Source organism: Trichoderma aggressivum (genome assembly GCF_033847375.1).
Source record: "Trichoderma aggressivum f. europaeum strain CBS 100526 chromosome Unknown scaffold_013, whole genome shotgun sequence".
Lineage (NCBI taxonomy): Eukaryota > Fungi > Ascomycota > Sordariomycetes > Hypocreales > Hypocreaceae > Trichoderma > Trichoderma aggressivum.
In genome coordinates this window covers 67,045-85,152 of record NW_026946379.1, presented here as the reverse complement: position 1 = coordinate 85,152, position 18,108 = coordinate 67,045, and the positions used below count along the sequence as shown (strand labels likewise).

The following is an 18,108-nucleotide window of genomic DNA, read 5'->3' as shown; positions in this document are numbered from 1 at the left end:
ACTGTTCATGGTGTGCTCGGAATCGATCCCGAGATTCCGAGCCAGCCTTTATTATGTGCATAGTCTGCTATTATTCTAGTACCATTCTCAGGACGACGGAATCAAGGCCCGTCTCCTTCTTCAGTTCTCACCAACCCTCCATATCCTGCTCACTACACTCGGCTCTTCCGCTCCGCACGCCGCTGCCAATACGTGCTCGCGTGTTGTACGCTCCTCTCTCACTCTCACTTTTGTCATGTCAGACTACAAAGCCACAGAGCACGAAGACCAGGACTCAACTGAAGAACGGCCTGCGCCCCCGACTAAACGCAGAAAATACACTGCCGTAGCCTGGTACGCTCCACACTCTAACTGAGAACCCAACTCCTTTATCTGTCGCTCTTTCTTGTGCTTCTCCAAATCGGCCTGTTCTTTCGGGATCGCATTATCGACTAAGAAGCGGACAAAAGATATGGGCAAAGATGAACAACTTGACTACAGCTGACTTTACTTCATTCTTATAGTGATGAATGCAGGCGTCGTAAACTGAAGTGTGTCCCGGGCCAGACCGAAGATTGCTGCCAGAGATGTGCTTCCAAGGGTCTTGCCACGTGCAGCTACAAGGCTCTTCGTCGTGACTTTGCAGATCGACCGACGTGTGGGAATGAGTGAGTGAGCTCCCATTCCAAGATTCCCCCATCGTCGTGTTGATCCCCGTAGCTGGAAGACGAAATTGATCTTATTCTCAAATCGCAGTGTAGTATCGGCGCTCAGTCAAGATGTCAAGATTCTGAAAGATACGATGGACGAGTGGATGGCAGTGGTCAAACAGCTCACCGCGAATGGAGCTGCCGAACTTTCTCGGCGTCCCTCCGGCGCCATCCTAACATCGGATAACTCCCTACCACAAGAGTCTTATGACTCCACTTTACCGCAAGGCATATCTGTATCTGGCTCTGAAGCATTAGCATCCACCTCAGTGATCAATCCTGTGATGGTAAGGCTTTTCCCCTCAGCCTTCAAATTGCTTAAGTTAGATGACACCTTCCTAACCTGAGCAGACTCGCCAAACGACTTCGCCTCATCTCGGTCAAAATGTACTGGAGGAGCCTCATTTTATCGATCCCACCAGCTCTGCCCATGGAATAGAAGTGGAAGAACAGGTATCATCGCGGATAGGAATCCCTCAAGTCGAATTGCCTCCTCCGAACGGACAGCAGTCCTGTTCCTGGTCTCCTAAAGGGCCGTGTCGGCAATTTGACATAGATTTCTGGAAAGAATGCAACGCTTCTGAGTTTTCACGTTTAATTCGCGTCTTCCAAGAAGAGGTGGAGTCGGTATATCCATGTCTAGACACAAATTATCTCATCTGTAACGCGCCTGAGGTTATTAGGTTAGGCAAGTTATCTAAGGACGCTACTCGGGGTATCACTGACAAAGAGGATTCGTGTGTCGGCTTCAAGGATTTACAGCTAGCCAGAATTGCCATTGCCACTGCGATGGTAATTGAAGGACATGGGAAGAGTGATAAAAGCACGATAATGGTTACCGCAGTTGAAGCAAGTGTCATGAGCATACTAAGGCCAAGTTCAGGCTTGAAAGACTTGCAGTTGCTTATTCTTCTGGTCAGAACATCTCATTTGCCCTTTATTCGATATGAGATAAGAATAACTGACATGCCTTTGTCTATTAGAGTATATACTACTTCCATATTGACGAGGACCTACTCGCCTGGCGAACCATAGGCCTGGCGTGTCGTGAAGCACTTGTCCTGGGCTTGCATCGGCGAATCACGCTATTTGAAGCTTTTCCTTCTAAGGAGCATCGCGAATTGGCTGTGAGAGTCTTTTGGACTATCTATGTGCTTGACCGGCGCTGGAGCTTTGGCACCAACCTTTCATTCGCATTGGTGGACCGCGATATTGACATGGAACTGCCAGAACCGGTAAGAATTATCCAAGAGACCAATAACGAACTCGGGAATTGTTTTGCTCTCTCTATTTTCAGGCTAACAGCTTCTATAGGGCCAGGATTTTGCGTACCTCCAATGCATGGTAGGATATGGACGCCTATGTTCGACTATGTGGGATGCACTGATGCCCTCTGGGTTTCACGCCAATGAGAACCCCGAACAAAAAACGATGGAGCTTGATAAGAAGATACAAGAATGGCTTGAGTCAGTTCCTGTGCAACTCCGGCTCTGTCACCCCCGACTCGGTCTGGCTACCCGAGCACAGCCTCCCGTCTTGCACAGATTGCGAGCCTTGCTCTACTTACGAGGCAACCATTTTCGCATTTTGATATACAGATACTATCTCCTTGGGCCAAATCGTATCAAGAACTCGTACCGCAACGCATGGTTGGCTGTCGAAATTGCGCAAGACAGCATTCAAGTGCTAGTCCATCTCAACGATTCCTCGGACATTTATCGACGTCAGCAGGCTGCTTTCAATTACTTCTTGCTTAGCGCCCTAGCAATTCTTTTTCTAGCCGTTTGCAATGACCCCGAAACTTTTGCTGCGCCGTGTAAGAAATCGTTTCATTCAGCTATTGAGCTCTTGCGTCATTTCTCTAGCCAGAGTAGGGGGAGTCGCAGGCTGTGGAGCAGCGTCAGAGGCATCATCCCCCGGCTTCGTCGGCTTGAGATTCGCAGAACCGAGGACGCCAGCCACCAGGAAGAAGCCGATTCTCAGGTAGAAGACGACAGTGCTACTGAAAGATCTTCAGACACAGTCCCGGCATTGCGGCTACCCCCAAAGATGGGGCCTACAGTAGATACCAGTGCTCTCAATGAGCCTGCATCGAACGGATGGAGATCTCAGAGCTTTGACAACTGCTCAAGACCTCCCCCAGGATACAATGTGAACTCGGAGATGATCCCCGATTTGAATACACCAGATTTCATCAGCATGAGTAATGAACTTATGGGGCTCTTTGAGACATTCGAACAAGGTCCATATCCTCATCCGCAGGCTGATATCACAGGCTGTTGGGAGGACAACATTTACGCTCCAAATTTTCTTAGCGAAGATCAGGGGGAGATCTCATGGCATTTCAACGAGTTGATCCAGTAGCACAGAATGTGTTTACACGTAATAACAAGAATTAAGGAGATCCAGAAAGTTCTCTATACCCGTTAAGCCTTTGGCGGTGAAGTACAAAACTGAATGAGATCTATTGGGGTTTTGCCCAAAGAAAGTATAGCGCTTCTCACTTTGAAACTGGGTGTATTGCAAATTAACTCTGTAGTTGGTTCTCGAAGTATACCATCATAACCCCCTCATGCACCAACTTAGCAAAAGCCTTCAACTCTGCGTGAGCGACGCATTCATTATCGTAGTAGACCATATCATCCAATGAGGCGAATTGTGAATGGGCTGCTACGGTATAGCCTTGCGAACGTTGATCGGGCTTGGTAGGTCCCGCAGTGACTGAGAGAATGTACGGTTTATTGTCCTTCAGGCAGAGCGAACATGAGCAAGGGCTTCCCCAGAACTAATGCCTGAAAATCTGGTTGCAAGTTATGCGACACCAAAATAAAGCCTGTCAACGTACCTTCAACGCTTTAGTAGACACATTTCGGTAAATGTCTATCAGTTTCTCTTGGTCAACTGTGTTTGGGATTTTAAACAAGGTCACGCGATGGATGCGTCTGTCTGCCATAATTCAGAGGGTAATCCTGAGCAAAAAGAGCTAATAGGGGACAGGTAATTCGAGCCGCTTTGATTCGAATCAGTCAATGGTGGACAAGCAGTCCTTAATATATAAAATCACGACTCACTAAGGAAAAGAGTAGGTAATGCGCCGAGGGGGGGTAGTGGCGGTCGCAGTCGGAAGCGGAAATCTCCAATTCCGAGTTGTCAGGTGGATTTATAGATTAGAGTCCAGCTCGCATCCCAATAATGTGGTGCTGACACGTCGGGCTACTCCGTTGAAATGCTTCTATAGAGTACTAGTATTCTTTCCAATGTCAAATACGGCGAGTGGAGATTCTCGAGACTGCCCTGGCCCTCTTCCGTCTCTGCAATCTTGTCGAACTAGTCAACCGCTCTACTAGTCGGCTCATGATCACAGCAGTCACCGGGATGAGCTTGACCGGGTCAAGATAGAAACCTAGTCGAGATTATCAAGGTCGTAGTCATCCAAGTCTACAACTATCGTCCTTGCTACTGGACACTGAAGTAGTTGGAGACTGTGCTTTGACCTGACTCGTGCTATTTGAGAAGAATGGCTGGACAAGGTTGCAAAGCCATTGCGTGTTGCAGAGACGAAATTAGCTAGCGATAAAAGCCAAGCCCAGGTCAATGCTGTATCATCTATCGACAGGTCCATGTTTGCATATTTCGTGGCAACGCTATGTAAGTGGGAAGGAACCAAGAAGCAAAGAAATTGATGGTAGATGCTTAAAACCCCCTGTCTCCGCGTAGGCCTAAATATTTCAGTACGATATGATCAATTCTTCATCTTCTTTGCTAAATTCCAAAGTTTCTCAATGCTGTCTTGTCGAGTGGCTCGCGATCATGGCATGATCGGAATGTTCCGAACAGCCTCAGCCTCAGGGGTCGGTTAGCGCTATGCAAAGACAGTACCCGCCATCTAGGCCGGAATGGGATGTCTGTCGAGTAATGAGTCTCGGAGAGCTCGAATTCCGAACTTTGAAAGCAGTGATAGAGAGCTTCTCAGCGTTTTTGCAGCTTCTAAGGCGAATTCGCGCCCATTGACAACGCGTCTCTGGTTAATCCAGCTCTATATCACGTAGCGTTGGTCCGTATCTTGTACGGTTGACTCTCAATATTTTATGCATGGTTGGTAATTGAACACAAAGGTAGGCATAAACTTGTTTGAGTAAGATGAAAACTACAAAATAACCTTGTGATGAGTGGGACGTATCCGTGAAATGATCTGAATCTGCCTGCATGTAGTCAAGTGAGCATATTTGCCGAATACAGTAAAAGTCATAGCGGACATGATGTAATTCGTGCACGTACTCCGTAGGTAGTCCGCAAAAGGCCAGAACAACGCAAGAAGAGGCGACCTAGGCTTTCAGTTACAATAGCGAAGCCCCCCCCCCCCCCCGGCGCTCTGCTTGGCACTGTATTTATTAGCTTCCTGCTTACTACTACTTGATGAGACGGTAGGCAGGTGTACACACGTTTACGAGCCATTATTATATTGGTGATGCGACTTTCGGAACATCGGAAGGATCCCGAATCGTTCCAAGTGCAGTGCTCCTCTGAGCTCTGATGCTTGGTCCCTGCGCAAATCGTTTCGGGTGTGAAAGTAGCACAGATTCCGTCAACTGCCTTGTTCACTGGCTCCGACGTACCTAGCTGATACACTCTGTAATTCTGCTGCGAAACCAGTCTTCAAGCCTGGGAGAGGCTCGACTTTGACTTTGAACTGGGCATGTTTCGTAGCCAAAGCAACAACCTCGGACAGCCCACCATGGTCGATCACGCAGAAAGTACATCTTTTGCTATGTTTTACCAGACTATCTAAGCATGAAGTGCATTCTACTTAGGCCGTTCAATGTCAAATATCCCGGCACGACTATCAGCACATGAGTTGTACTTACAGTTGCCCTAGACCCGATAAAGGCGGCTGGTCTACGCAACAATATAGATTTAGAAGAGCATCCACGAGAAGTCAAATAAGAGAAATATTCTCAACAGTGCCTCTGTGCAGTAGGAACATAAACTATCACTCACACGTCCCGCTGTTCACTTTCGACGCTAACGGGGTAACTCTAACAATGCTGTGGCAGCGCAAGGGATCTTACAGTCACCCAAACTTTGTCTCGGCAGTTACTGTGGTCGTGGTCCTAGACTATTTCCTCTCACGATATTTCACCATGTCATTATAGGCTTCTGTGAGGCCCGCGGTTCAAGTTCTACATGGCTCAGTGTTTGATGTTTAAGAATTTGTTATAGATATGTATCATGCTATATACGTGTTCAAGTATAGACAATAGAAGTATAAGATATATACCGACAGCTGCCCACGACAATGGCCCAGCGAGTCAACCCCTTGTGTTTCCATATGGCTCATAGCGCATCTCTGTTGCCTTATGCCAGAGCTTCTTTTGGCGTTACTCTCGGTATTACTGGCAAGATGCCCACCAAACACTGCTAACAACGCACGTGTAAGGCGCCTGGCACTGGGTAGGGCCGGTATACCCTTGGCCTCCACACTGACCCCATTGCGGCACAGAGCCGCCGCCAGTTGGGCCGGTAGAACCACCACTTGTAGACGTAGGCTTGGAACCGCCAGTAGAACTGGTAGCCGGCGGGGTTGAACCAGGGGCAGCAAGATCACTGACAACCTGGTCCAGGAAGCCGGAATTTTTGTACAACTGGGACATGTCCCACATCATGATACCCGCAAAGCTTGAGTATTGCTTGGTAAATGAAATCACCGCAGAAAGTTGCGTTCCGGACACGTATCCACTAGCAGCACCAGTGTTGGCGGCGATGCCGAGCAGAATCTTGACGTTAGGGTTCTTGCTGACGGTGTGTGCCCAGTTGTCCCAGACATCAAAGTTGTAGTTCCATTGCGTCGCCGCTCCTGGGACATAGCTGCTGACTCCGCATCCGTTGTTATAATACTGGATCATGATGAAGTCGAAAGAGACAGTACCGTTTAGGGCTGGGTTATCGGCGAAATCGGGATAGACGCACTGTGGCGCCGCAGACAGGTAGAACTTCCTGTTTGCGGAAGATGCAGAAGCGTCCATCAAACTTCGCAACTCAGTGGCAAAAGTGGCCAAATTATTGACGCCAGACTCAAAATCAAAGTCGACGCCATCCACCACTGCTGATCCAAATGGGCGGTCTACATTGCTGTTTGGATTAACAGGGCCAAACATGTTCCAAACCGTCTGAGCCGCAGCTGTGGCTACGCTAGTGGATGAAAAACCGCCTTGTGTATAAGATCCACCTCCCAGTGAAATTAGGATGGTCTTGCCATACGTTTGCTGGCATGTAATGATGTCCTCCCTAAAGAAGATCTAAGCCTCGGACATTGGGGGAGTGCGCTGCGAGACGGAGTACAACTTACTCGATTTGAGGGCAATCAAGTGCATTCTTATTGTCAGGAAAGGCCGTGCAGTTGTTGCCCGCATTGGCGAAGTTGGTAATGACCGGGCTGATGCCATTCAGAAACCCAATCGGGATGATCTATGAGATGGAAGTTAGCCAGGCTACTAAGTGACATTCAAGTCATCTGTAATGCCCACATCTATTTCAGCATCTAGGAAAATTCGTTAGCTTTCATCAATTGACCAAAGTCGATTTTGACCTTACTGGCGCAATAGGTAGACAAGCGCTGCTGAGAGTCTGCTTGATTTGCTGAATTTTGGCCTGCACACAAGTTAATAAGAAGCTGAAGCCTAGAGAGTCCATTGAGCTCACCCCAGTACACGGCAATGTTTTGCGTCGAGCTAGCGTTGAAACCGGCTCGTACCGAAGGCAGAGCGGCCAGCAAGGCTCCTAGATAAGCCCATGACTGAACCATGTTGGCCTATGTAATAGTATGTAGAGCAGAAAATAACGTGTTAGTGGTATCCCACAGATGGAATGATAATGGATGCCAATCTGTGAAATGCTACTTCCTCTTATATATAATCAGCCCGTGTATAGAAGCTCAACACTAAAAGCCTAGATTGTGAGGTGGTATTGAGCAACTGTAGATGCTCCAAGCTTTACTTCACAAGGATAGGTGGGGCGGGAAGTACCACGTTTCGAAATAGCAACCCACGATATCAGCACAACGTTGTATCTGGGGAAGACGGCGATGGGTAGTGGAAAAGTTCCCAGCAAGTAGGAACTCAAAGCAAGTTTATACTCAACCCATGTGCCAGCAGGTTGCACGCCAGGTGACTTGTTTGGTCAAGTGATGCGGGCCATAGGATGGCTGGAGAGGGCGACGGGAATGAGACCCAGCCGTGGATTCAGAAACGTGCACCCTAAATTCGCAGCTATAGCAGCCGTCAATCGCGGGTTGGTGTGCTGGTGAGACACACAAAGTTCCAGGGCATCATGATGGCAGATATGGTCGCATCTGTGATTAGGTACAGTTCAGGGACGGTGGATTTGCGCGGTTGACAGCCTTGCTAGGTTACAATTTGCTTGCTGATTGTAATAATTGTGATACTGTAACGTGAGAGATTTGGGTCACGTTTAGGCTATGTTGCGTCCAAATTAATCTATCAGTTCATTTACTAGTTTGCTCCTGCGAGTCCCCTGACTCCGATAACTATTTAATCGCGGCGCCAGGCACTTGCCAACTGCCTATAGTAGCAATTCCCGGCAATACGGAAGTAATAGTCTGCCGACTGACCAATTGTGTTGAGCGGTACCTGTGCTACGATTCCGTAATTGCCTAATCGGTACTGTGAGCACCGGACGCAAAGCTGTGGGTTTTAGCGGTATTTCATTATGGCCTCTGTGGTCGTAACAAAGATATTGAGCGCTTATTCGAAGTCTTGCAAATTTATGCAACGATCCAGTCGAAACTGAGTGGAGCAGCTTCTATCAGAAACGCAAAGTAGGTGTCTATGCATCCCACACCTACAATGAGGGGTCGAAATTCACTCTGATAAGCACTGTCAGGGAGGGATAAGTAGGCTTGGCGCAAAGCAGGGTATCGAGGTAGGATACTGATCTTCTTTAAACCTTTTCATAATGCCTGTATTTATATCCATCCGCTCTCCTCGTACCACTTTAAGTTGAAGCAGTACTATTTCTCATCTAAAGTTAGCGTAATATGGCAACTAAGAAGCTGTGCCACGCTGACATGAACATTAATTAAGTCAGCAAGTCAAGCATTCATAGCAAAGCCGCTAGTATGGACGCTTTTGCTAATCAGAAAGGTTATAGTAAACTCGTACGATGGACTTTATGTGATTCATTGTGTTTACTTGATCTATTTCTCTTTTATTATGAACCCACACTGAGATTTAAAGTTAAATCTTCGTTCGCTGTAATATCGTAATCATGACAACTTTTTTTCCCGTAGCAGGAGGTTTGTAAAATAGGATGGGGAATGGAGATATAAGCACCATACGGAAGCGGACAGTCCGCACATATCTACCACACTGAATATATCTAGCATAGCGAGTGTATTCTCTTTAAACATGCACATATTCATTTTTGTAAATCGTTAGTGTAGGTTAGGCCACGCAAAATACATCTGGGGGTATTTAGTCATCTAAGATTAGTGTCCAATTGTTGACAACTGCACCGGGTTAACGTAACTCCGTTCTTCCCCGCCAAACTAACTTATGGGGATATAGTGGGATAACCATCGACTCAGTGCATGGGGTAATCAACTCCAGCTCCTTTCTTTGGACTATCACCTGTTGTCTTACAATAGCTGGGCCAGTCGGCGGTCCAGTCGTGTATCGGTTGCGTATGATTCTATGTTGCTATGCATCAACATTCCTGGCCTTTTCTCTATTCTCATCCTGACCATCTGAATTCTCACCATGACAACTGCAACGGACACAAATGACAACCCAGATCTTCATGATGGAGCTTGCTCTACATGCCGCCGCAAGAAACAGAAATGCTCTCGTGAAGAACCTTGCCGAGCTTGCATTTCAAGTGGCTCTGAGTGCATTTATGAGCACGCTCAGCGTCGCGGCGCTAAGCCTGGATATATAGACTCCCTCATCAAACGCATGGACACACTTGAGGCGTTGGTTTTGGGACAATCAATGCTGCTTGGGCCTGCCATAGCTCCCGCCAAGGATGCGTCAGATGATCCGCCAGACTTGGGTGACATGCTGCAATCGGTTCGGCAACGGCTACTTCAGCAAAACAAAAAACGACGGCGGACTCATAGCGCTTCCAACTGCTCGTCGCCATCGGGTACATCTGTTGTGGTCCCGCTGAACCACTCCAAAGTCTCCAAAGGGCGCGGTAATGTCGATGCCTCAGCGGTACACTTGTTGGGGAACTCTCCCAAGCCGTCTGTTCCGCCACTCCCCATGATGCGAGAACTTGTCAATATTTACTTTAATCGTATACACCCGTGGATACCCATTTTACACAGGCCAGATATTGAGGCAGCGTTGGAAACCCAAAATGGAGGCCTCCCTGATATTGTGCTGCTGGCTATGACTGCGGTCAGCATCCGATTCTACACTTCTGACCGCCAAATCCAAGACCTGTACAGTCGTCGATGCCATGACGCTGTGGTTCTTGCCTGCATGGATCGTTTCTCGGTGCAAACGCTACAGGCAAGTATCATCCTCGCCTTCAACACAATCGGCAGTGGTAAAGGACCCACGAGTTGGTCCATTGTTTCGTCTGCAACTCGAATCGTGGAACAGCTAGGATTGGCCGTGGAAGACGAAGGAATGTCGCAGAACAAGCTTCTTAATCGCATAGGGTTTCTACCGCCGGCGAGGAATTGGACGGAAAAAGAATCTCTCCGAAGAATATTTTGGTGCATCTTCCTCTTGGATCGGTTTTGCTCTGTCGCTACCGGCTGGAATACTGGATTATCTATCGACCACATCAAGAGGCGTCTCCCTGTCGAGGGGTGCTTCTGGAGAGACCAAGTGAATAAAACCGCGAAATTTTTTGACATTGACAGCAACAAAGTAGAGGCAGACGTCGATACAGATGCCATGGGGGGATTGGCCTACCTCATCGAAGCATCCGAGTGCCTGAATCGTGTGGCAACATTTCTTCTACAAGAGTCCGTCGATCTTTCCGACAGTGAAAGTTTACGCCAGTGGTTTGAGAGGTTCCAATCACTGGATGCCATGCTTATACGTTGGAAAACTTTCCTCCCTACGCGATGGCAGGTTGCTGGCATTGACGCGACTGGCAAAATGGATGAAAATCTCACGCTCGCCCATATCACGCACAACACCAGTGTCATCATGCTGCACCAGGTCATGGCGTATCCGGACGCCGTTTTGCGTAGCCGCTTGCCGACCGAGAATGCTGCCAAGACGTGCATATTTGCGGCTGGCGAGATTGCAACAATCGCCGCCAAATTTATAGCCAACACAGTCGTGGTCATACCACCGACGCTGAGTTTTTGTCTGTTTATTGCCGCAAGGGCTTTGCTCGCTGATGCCAACCATTCAAACACAACGGTGGATGCTAACTTCGAGATACTGCTCCAAGCTCTTCAAGAGGGCTCATCCCGGTGGGTTGGCCCTGGCGGCTCCACTGAGAGAGACAACTTGGCAGGCCAATTTGCCGACAGACTCGACGCTGCTTGGAAGTCTCGGTCACCAGTTAATATCCGTACGGTCGCTTTTGAAGACGACCATAGCACGTTCCCCATATCCTTTGCGAGTCCGCCGATACCGGACATATTTCGCGATGCTTCCGCTAACCTCTCGTCCACGTTTGGTGCAATGGTGCCAGAGTCTTACAACGACCCGGAAATGGACTTTCAAAGCTTCGATCGTATCTTTACTTGGACAGACGAAATGATTGACAACGGTCTTAATTTGCCATAACCACACCCTCTGGCAAGGCGAACAACTGTGGCAATGTCGATACGTATCTATCTGTAATTACACTTTGATGTTATCAACCTAATGTAGTACAATAATAAAACTAAAGCCTTAGAGTCACCGACTTTACTTCATAATACGATTCCAGCCCCATGCGACCGTTCTCTCTGCCAGTGCCGGACTCTTTCCAGCCACCAAAGGGCAGGTCATACGGACCCGCTTCACTGCTGCAGTTCACCGTGATCATACCCGCCTCAAAGGCCTTCACTAGCCGAAACGCCCGCGACACGTCTCGTGTGAACACGGTACCATGGAGACCATACTGCGTGTCGTTACACTCCGCTATCACTTCGTCTTCCGTGTCAAACTGCTGGATGGCAACAACTGGCCCAAAGACTTCCGTTTTCAGAATGTTCGCACTTTTTGGAACTTGAACGAAGATCGTAGGCTGGATATAATAGCCTTTATCCTTGGCTCGACAACCTCCTGAGATTAAGGAAGCACCGTCGTGCTTTGCCTCATCAATAAGTGTGAGAATATTGTCAAACTGTGCCTTATCTACTTGTGGACCGAAGTTTGTCGATTCAAGAGACGGGTCGCCCACAGTGATATCCAGAAATTTAGGCTTAAAAGTGTCCACAAACTTGGTGAATACTCCTCTTTGAACATATATCCGCGAGTTTGAAACGCATATCTGTCCAGAGTTGAACTTGATGCTGGCTGCGACAGACTCGGCGGCCTTTTCTAAATCTGCATCGTCGAAAATGACGGCTGGATTCTTGCCTCCGGTTTCGACACAGACTCTCTTCATGTTACTCTTTACGGCCGCCTCCATGACCATTTTCGCCGCGCGAGTCGAACCTGTGAAGGAGATCTTGCGAATCTGCATGTGGCTTGACAATGCATGCCCGGCCGTATGACCAAACCCAGACAGCACATTGACGACACCTGGAGGGAAGCCAGCTTCGGCTGCTAGGGCTGCGAACTTCAGGGATGTCAAAGGTGCTTTCTCTGAAGACTTCAACACAATGGTGTTTCCTGCCACCACGCACGGAATCACCTTACCGCACCACATAACGATGGGCACGTTCCAAGGAATAATGGCTGCACAAACGCCAAAGGGCTGTCGTAGAGTAAAGGTCACAAACCCCGGAGTGTTCAAGCTTGTTTCTCCGTGGATATCGTGTGCTAAACCAGTCGCATGTTTGATACCGTCGATGGCGCCGGATATGCATGGCAAATAGGATGATATCGGTATTCCCATGTTTGATGCTTCTAGCTGCGCAATCTCATTCTTGTCCCGGTCAATGAGTTCAGCCAACTTGAGGCACTTTGATATTCTCTCAAACACAGACAGGTCTCTCCATGCCGTGAACGCAGCCGCGGCTGCTTGGACTGCTAGATCTACATCGCGCTCGTCTGCTTCGTGGACATCGACGATCTTTTCCTCAGTTGTGGGGTTAAACACTGGGAATGTCCTGCCGGATTTTCCAGGAATCCATTCCCCATTAATGTGAAGACGTGTCTCAATGTTTCCAAGACTCATGTTGCCGAGTTCCGCAGGTGTTGGAAGACTTGGTGAATGGGAGTGTGAATTAAGGTTGGTTACTGTATGAGACCGGTTTGCGGCAAGCGGTAAGCAATTGCTGTGTATAGATGACTCGGAATTCAAAGTTCAATTCCTTAGATCATTTATGCTCTACAATGTAAAGTTATTAGTACCCGTTTACCACTGAGCAACTCAGGCGTGGTGTGCGAGAACACGCGACGTCCATGAGGTGGGGAAGACGGGGATCGGTCCGTCGATATCACCGCCCCGGCGCCATTGTACACGTATGTAACTCCTTTTGTCTAGCCACGTGTAGTCTCCACACGTACCTGCGGATACCCCATGGGGAACATGGAGAATCTAAACCAAAAACAAGGCTAGTATTGCGAGAAATCGCAGGCTGATGCATCAACCCCAAACTCAGAGTTTTATAAAAGTCGCGAGATCTGATCTCTATTCAAATCAGTTGAGCATGAAGCTCTCCAATTTCTGAGATCATAATTTACTACCTCATTGCTCAATCTTATCAGCCTTCACTGAAACTATGGCCCAGGCCGACGAAAAGCTGGGCTCTGCAGGGAATGTCCACCATCGGTCCTATACCGAGGACGTGGACGACACTGTCCATGTCACGCAGTTGCTGGATGATGCCAAGCCCAAGTTGTGGACTAAACGCATGTTCCGCCTCTACGGTATCCTCTTGCTCGGATATCTCTGTATTGTCTTGCAAGGATATGATGGCTCTTTGATGGGTGCCATCAATGCAATGGTGCGAATCAAGGCGTTTGTTGCTTTGTTATTCTCCAAAGTATTCGTAACTAACTACTAGAGTAGCCGCAGTATCAGCAATTCTTTGGGTTGTGAGTCACGCGTGTAAAACCTGGATGACTCGCTTGCTGACGATCTCGAATTTAGAAAATCTGCCGGATCGTCCACAGGATTAGTTTTCGCCATCTTCAACATTGGAAGTCTCTCTGCCCTTCCATTCGCAGGTCCAGTCAACGACTATTGCGGTCGACGATGGGGAATAATGGTCGGTTGCGGCCTCGTCATCGTCGGAACATGCATTCAAGCCCCGTCGCTCAATTCACGAATGTTCCTCGGTGGCCGTTTTCTTTGTGGCTTTGGACAAGGCTTCGTAAATGTCTCTGCCCCGACTTTCGTTGCCGAAATGGCTCATCCGCATTGGCGTGGCCCCCTATCTGGCTTGATGCAGACGAATTATTTTGTTGGCTCCATCATCGCCAGCTGGATTACTTACGGCACAGCGTTTATCAATGGAGAAGGGTCATTCAGGATCCCTCTGTGGCTACAGATGGTCAGCTCTGGTATTGTCTTCCTCGGTATCATGTTTAGCCCTGAAACACCCCGTTGGCTCATGGCACATGGGAAAGCCTCCGAGGCTGAGCGTGTTTTGGCGGAGCTCCATGGAGAGGGCTCCGTGGAAAGTCCCTTTGTGAAGCTCCAGATGGCTGAAATGAACTCACAAATCGGTCACGACGGTTCCGACAAGCGCTGGTGGGACTATAGAGACTTGTTCAACACGCACGCTGCTAGACGCCGAATGATTTGTGTCGCTGGCATGTCGTGGTTCGGTCAGTACTCGGGAAATGCCCTTGTGAGCTACTACTTTCCGGTCATTGTAGCACAAACTGGTATTACCAATCCTCACACGCAGCTGCTTCTCAACGCGTTAAACCCTGTTGTTTCCTGGTTTGCCGCCATTTCTGGAGCCATGCTCCTCGACAGAGTTGGCCGTCGTCCCTTACTCATGGGTGGCGTGTTGGGAATGGCAGTTTGCCTGGCCGTTGTCACGGGCTGTACGAAGCTCTCTGTTGATACGGCTAACAAAGCTGCCGGCAATACGGGTATTTTCTTTATTTACCTATTCAGCGTCATCTTCTCAATCGGTCTTGTCCCCTTACTTCCATTCTACATTGCCGAGACTCTTCCGACAGAGACTCGTGCCAAGGGCACGGCCGTTGGGGCCGTTGTCTCATCTTCGGCTAGTATTCTCGGACAGTACACTAGCGCTGTGGCTATTGAGAAGATTGGCTATTACTATTATATTGTGTTTATTGTCTGGGATGTCATTGAGTGTTTGATTATTTACTTCTTCTTTGTGGAGACAAAGAATCGGACCTTGGAGGAGATGAATGACATTTTTGCGTCTCCAAACCCTGTCAAGGCTTCTTTGAAGAAACGAAATACGGTGGAAGTGGTCCAGGAGACTATCAAGGGAGTTGAATAGCCGTTTGGCATGGGTTTTACGACGACGTGCCCCAGTGGGCACAAACTTATTACTTACACCTCTGTTGATGGACTCTTGCGATATATAATGGTGTACGTCAGGATTAATAGTATGCCCAAATTAATGTGCTTTTATAATTAACAGCTTTTTGAACATGTGAACTTCACGTAAGTGTTGTCTTGACTGATAGATTTCATTGAACCGTGCTCGATGATTTGCTAATAGCAATATTCGCCCAAACCCAGTCGTTCCAGATATTAGCTGGCAGATTGCTTTCACCCATTTAAATGTCTCTCCATGTTAATTTGATGTTATGTTTTTGTCAGGAGATGATGCAGAATATGTTTGTGAGATTATATCGGGAACGGGAAATAGGTACGATATGTTTGGAGCCCCCTCTCCGCCATCTAGCAGGGCGAACTCCAAAGAATTCAACTTCTCCCAAGTCAAAAGCACTATGCATCTGCGATTAATACTTGCTCAATATAGGATTCATTCGTTCAAAATAGCTGGAGCGTGTTTAAATACAGCCCATCTTTACTTTGTCCATTTGTATGCAACAGTCTTACTTCAACAGTTGATAGCCATGGTAGGGGAATTAATTGTTAACACATACCCCGCGAGATTCCCAGTTGTGATTCAGTTTCACTGTATTATCTACTCCTAGGTTTCTTCCAGTCAAGTGACAACGACATTCTTACATCAAGTCCCTTCGTTCAATTCTCATAGCGGCAGCGAATACCTAGCATCCTGCTTCAAATAGTATATCAAGGAGTGACTTGGAGAAGCACAAAACGGACCTTATCACTACCACTTTTGTAATCGTTGCTAAAGCACTAGGATGTTGCATAATCACCCAGTCGCCTCATACCTATTTTATTCTTTTCCTTCATCTACCGCGGGAGATTCGTTTTCTCATGTGATGTCTAGGGCTCAATCTTGTACAGCATGAACAATCGCGGTTGTCTTGATTAACCCAGCAAAAGAATTACCTATGGACAAAGTCCGCTAAGGTCGGGGGGATAGTCAATGATTGAGAAATGGATGTCGTGCTGAAATGGCCTAGTAAACTGACGAACTGCTGTTAACCCTGGAGATTTCCCAACTGCGACTTTCACTAACCCTTTGCCTGGACAGTTACTACATGTACCAACGGGCATATCATCGCGCCGCTCCATGTGTTGTAGCTTCGTAGTACTGGACCGGCGAAATTTCCGGGCCGCGTCCGGTTATTGTTATCACTAGTTCAAAGAAAGTCGGAGGGGTCAATAGCAATGAGGACATCAACTAACCTATAATTTAACACAGAGCACGCCTATAGTGAGGAGACGCTGCTCTTCTATACACGGAACATCCAATTCATTTGATCATCTGCATTTCAAAGAAAGATTCCTTTTTTTCTAAAAGTCACTGCGCTCAACATGCTTGAAAATATCACCATCCTTAGTCAATTGGCACAACCTGATAAGGGGATTTTGACGGACCAACACGTCCCTACGAGCCGTCAGGCGGGCTTGCAGCAGCTCTGTAGTGATGTCTTTGATCACATCACCGCCGCAAAAATTATGCGAGTGGCATTACGTCCGCCACCCATCAACGGCTACTTCCCACATCGAACGGAAAGCACTCAGTTTCTCTATCGTTATGAGCCATCTCACTGGTGGACTTCGGGGTTCTTCCCCGGATCCCTTTGGCTGCTTTACGAGCGCTCATTGCGTACCAATCTTTCTTTCTCATCCGATGAGATCCTTGCGCAGGCACTGAAGTGGCAAAAGAGCATGGAAAAGGAACAATATAACAAGGAAACGCACGACCTTGGCTTCATGATTCTTCCCGCATTCTATCAACATTACAAGCACTTCGAAAATGCTGCTAGCAAACAGATTATCATCAATGCTGGCACTTCACTTGCCTCGAGATGGAGCGAAAAGGTGCAGTGCTTGCGCTCATGGGACACATGTCATACCAAACGGTTCAATTTTGAGAACACAAACAAAGATTTTTTGGTTATAATTGACAACATGATGAATCTTGATCTTTTATATATTTGCTCAGAATTGACGGGAGATGATGAGTTTCGGAGAATCGCAACCGCTCATGCTCACACAACGCTGCAAAACCACCTACGAGTAGACAGCTCAACTTACCATCTTGTCAATTATAACCCGGAAACGGGCGAAATAAAGGGTCGGTACACAATCCAGGGCTACGATGATGATAGCTGTTGGAGTCGTGGCCAGGCTTGGGCGCTGTACGGTTATGCAACCGTCTACAAGTACACAAAGGACAAGAAGTTCTTAGATGCAGCAAATAATTGTACAAAATACTTTTGTGGCCGCATTGGAAACAATCACGGTGCTGTAGTCTGGGACTTCGATGCGCCACGCTTTCCAGCCATTCTAGACACATCAGCTGCAGCTATTGCGTGTTCAGGAATACTACTGCTGTATGAACTGACAGGCGACAGCCAATATCTACCATGGGTAGCACAGATGATGAAATATTGTTTGTCACAAACATTAGCCCCCGACAGTAGCGATACAGTTCTCCGAGACGCCACTATTAACAATAATAGAGACGCCATTGAACAATCTTCACAGACAGGGCTGGTATATGCTGATTATTATTTGTTAGAAGCTGGGAATAGGTTGCTCAACATAGAACTGGAATAGACACAATACATCGAGCTGAATCATTAATAGGCTATAAACGAACAACGAAATGCATTAATATAAACCCAAGCTGCAAGTGCCTTGATTTCAACTCTTATTCTATGCTACCTGGAATACTTTATGTTGCATCAAGTATACTTTAAAGCAAAGTAATGCTTAATGGCCGACTAATCAACTA

General features: G+C 47.6%; 6 protein-coding genes across 6 annotated transcripts; 4 read left to right on the top strand and 2 right to left on the bottom strand.

The window, feature by feature from the left end:
- Positions 1-7: 7 nt before the first annotated feature.
- Positions 8-3,053, top strand: Triagg1_4156 (transcriptional regulator family: Fungal Specific TF; the record flags this gene model as incomplete). The annotated part of the gene is made up of 7 exons (XM_062898528.1): positions 8-10; positions 80-333; positions 504-647; positions 736-976; positions 1,041-1,481; positions 1,673-1,924; positions 2,004-3,053. 7 exons carry the CDS (start codon positions 8-10, stop codon positions 3,051-3,053), a joined length of 2,385 nt encoding a protein of 794 aa, XP_062756663.1.
- Positions 3,054-6,079: 3,026 nt separating this feature from the next.
- Triagg1_4155 (CAZyme family GH18) lies at positions 6,080-7,491 on the bottom strand (the record flags this gene model as incomplete). Its single annotated transcript, XM_062898527.1, has 5 exons — positions 6,080-6,974; positions 7,036-7,154; positions 7,214-7,227; positions 7,281-7,337; positions 7,389-7,491. 5 exons carry the CDS (start codon positions 7,489-7,491, stop codon positions 6,080-6,082), a joined length of 1,188 nt encoding a protein of 395 aa, XP_062756662.1.
- A 1,972-nt stretch (positions 7,492-9,463) lies between these two features.
- Positions 9,464-11,461, top strand: Triagg1_4154 (transcriptional regulator family: Fungal Specific TF; the record flags this gene model as incomplete). The annotated part of the gene is made up of 1 exon (XM_062898526.1): positions 9,464-11,461. The coding sequence occupies one exon, from the start codon at positions 9,464-9,466 to the stop codon at positions 11,459-11,461; it is 1,998 nt and encodes a 665-aa protein (XP_062756661.1).
- Positions 11,462-11,561: 100 nt separating this feature from the next.
- Triagg1_4153 (uncharacterized protein) lies at positions 11,562-13,004 on the bottom strand (the record flags this gene model as incomplete). Its single annotated transcript, XM_062898525.1, has 1 exon — positions 11,562-13,004. The coding sequence occupies one exon, from the start codon at positions 13,002-13,004 to the stop codon at positions 11,562-11,564; it is 1,443 nt and encodes a 480-aa protein (XP_062756660.1).
- Positions 13,005-13,551: 547 nt separating this feature from the next.
- On the top strand, positions 13,552-15,258 carry Triagg1_4152 (uncharacterized protein; the record flags this gene model as incomplete). The annotated part of the gene is made up of 3 exons (XM_062898524.1): positions 13,552-13,776; positions 13,842-13,867; positions 13,923-15,258. 3 exons carry the CDS (start codon positions 13,552-13,554, stop codon positions 15,256-15,258), a joined length of 1,587 nt encoding a protein of 528 aa, XP_062756659.1.
- A 1,421-nt stretch (positions 15,259-16,679) lies between these two features.
- On the top strand, positions 16,680-17,745 carry Triagg1_4151 (CAZyme family GH88; the record flags this gene model as incomplete). The annotated part of the gene is made up of 2 exons (XM_062898523.1): positions 16,680-17,685; positions 17,726-17,745. The coding sequence occupies 2 exons, from the start codon at positions 16,680-16,682 to the stop codon at positions 17,743-17,745; spliced, it is 1,026 nt and encodes a 341-aa protein (XP_062756658.1).
- Between the last annotated feature and the right edge of the window lie 363 nt (positions 17,746-18,108).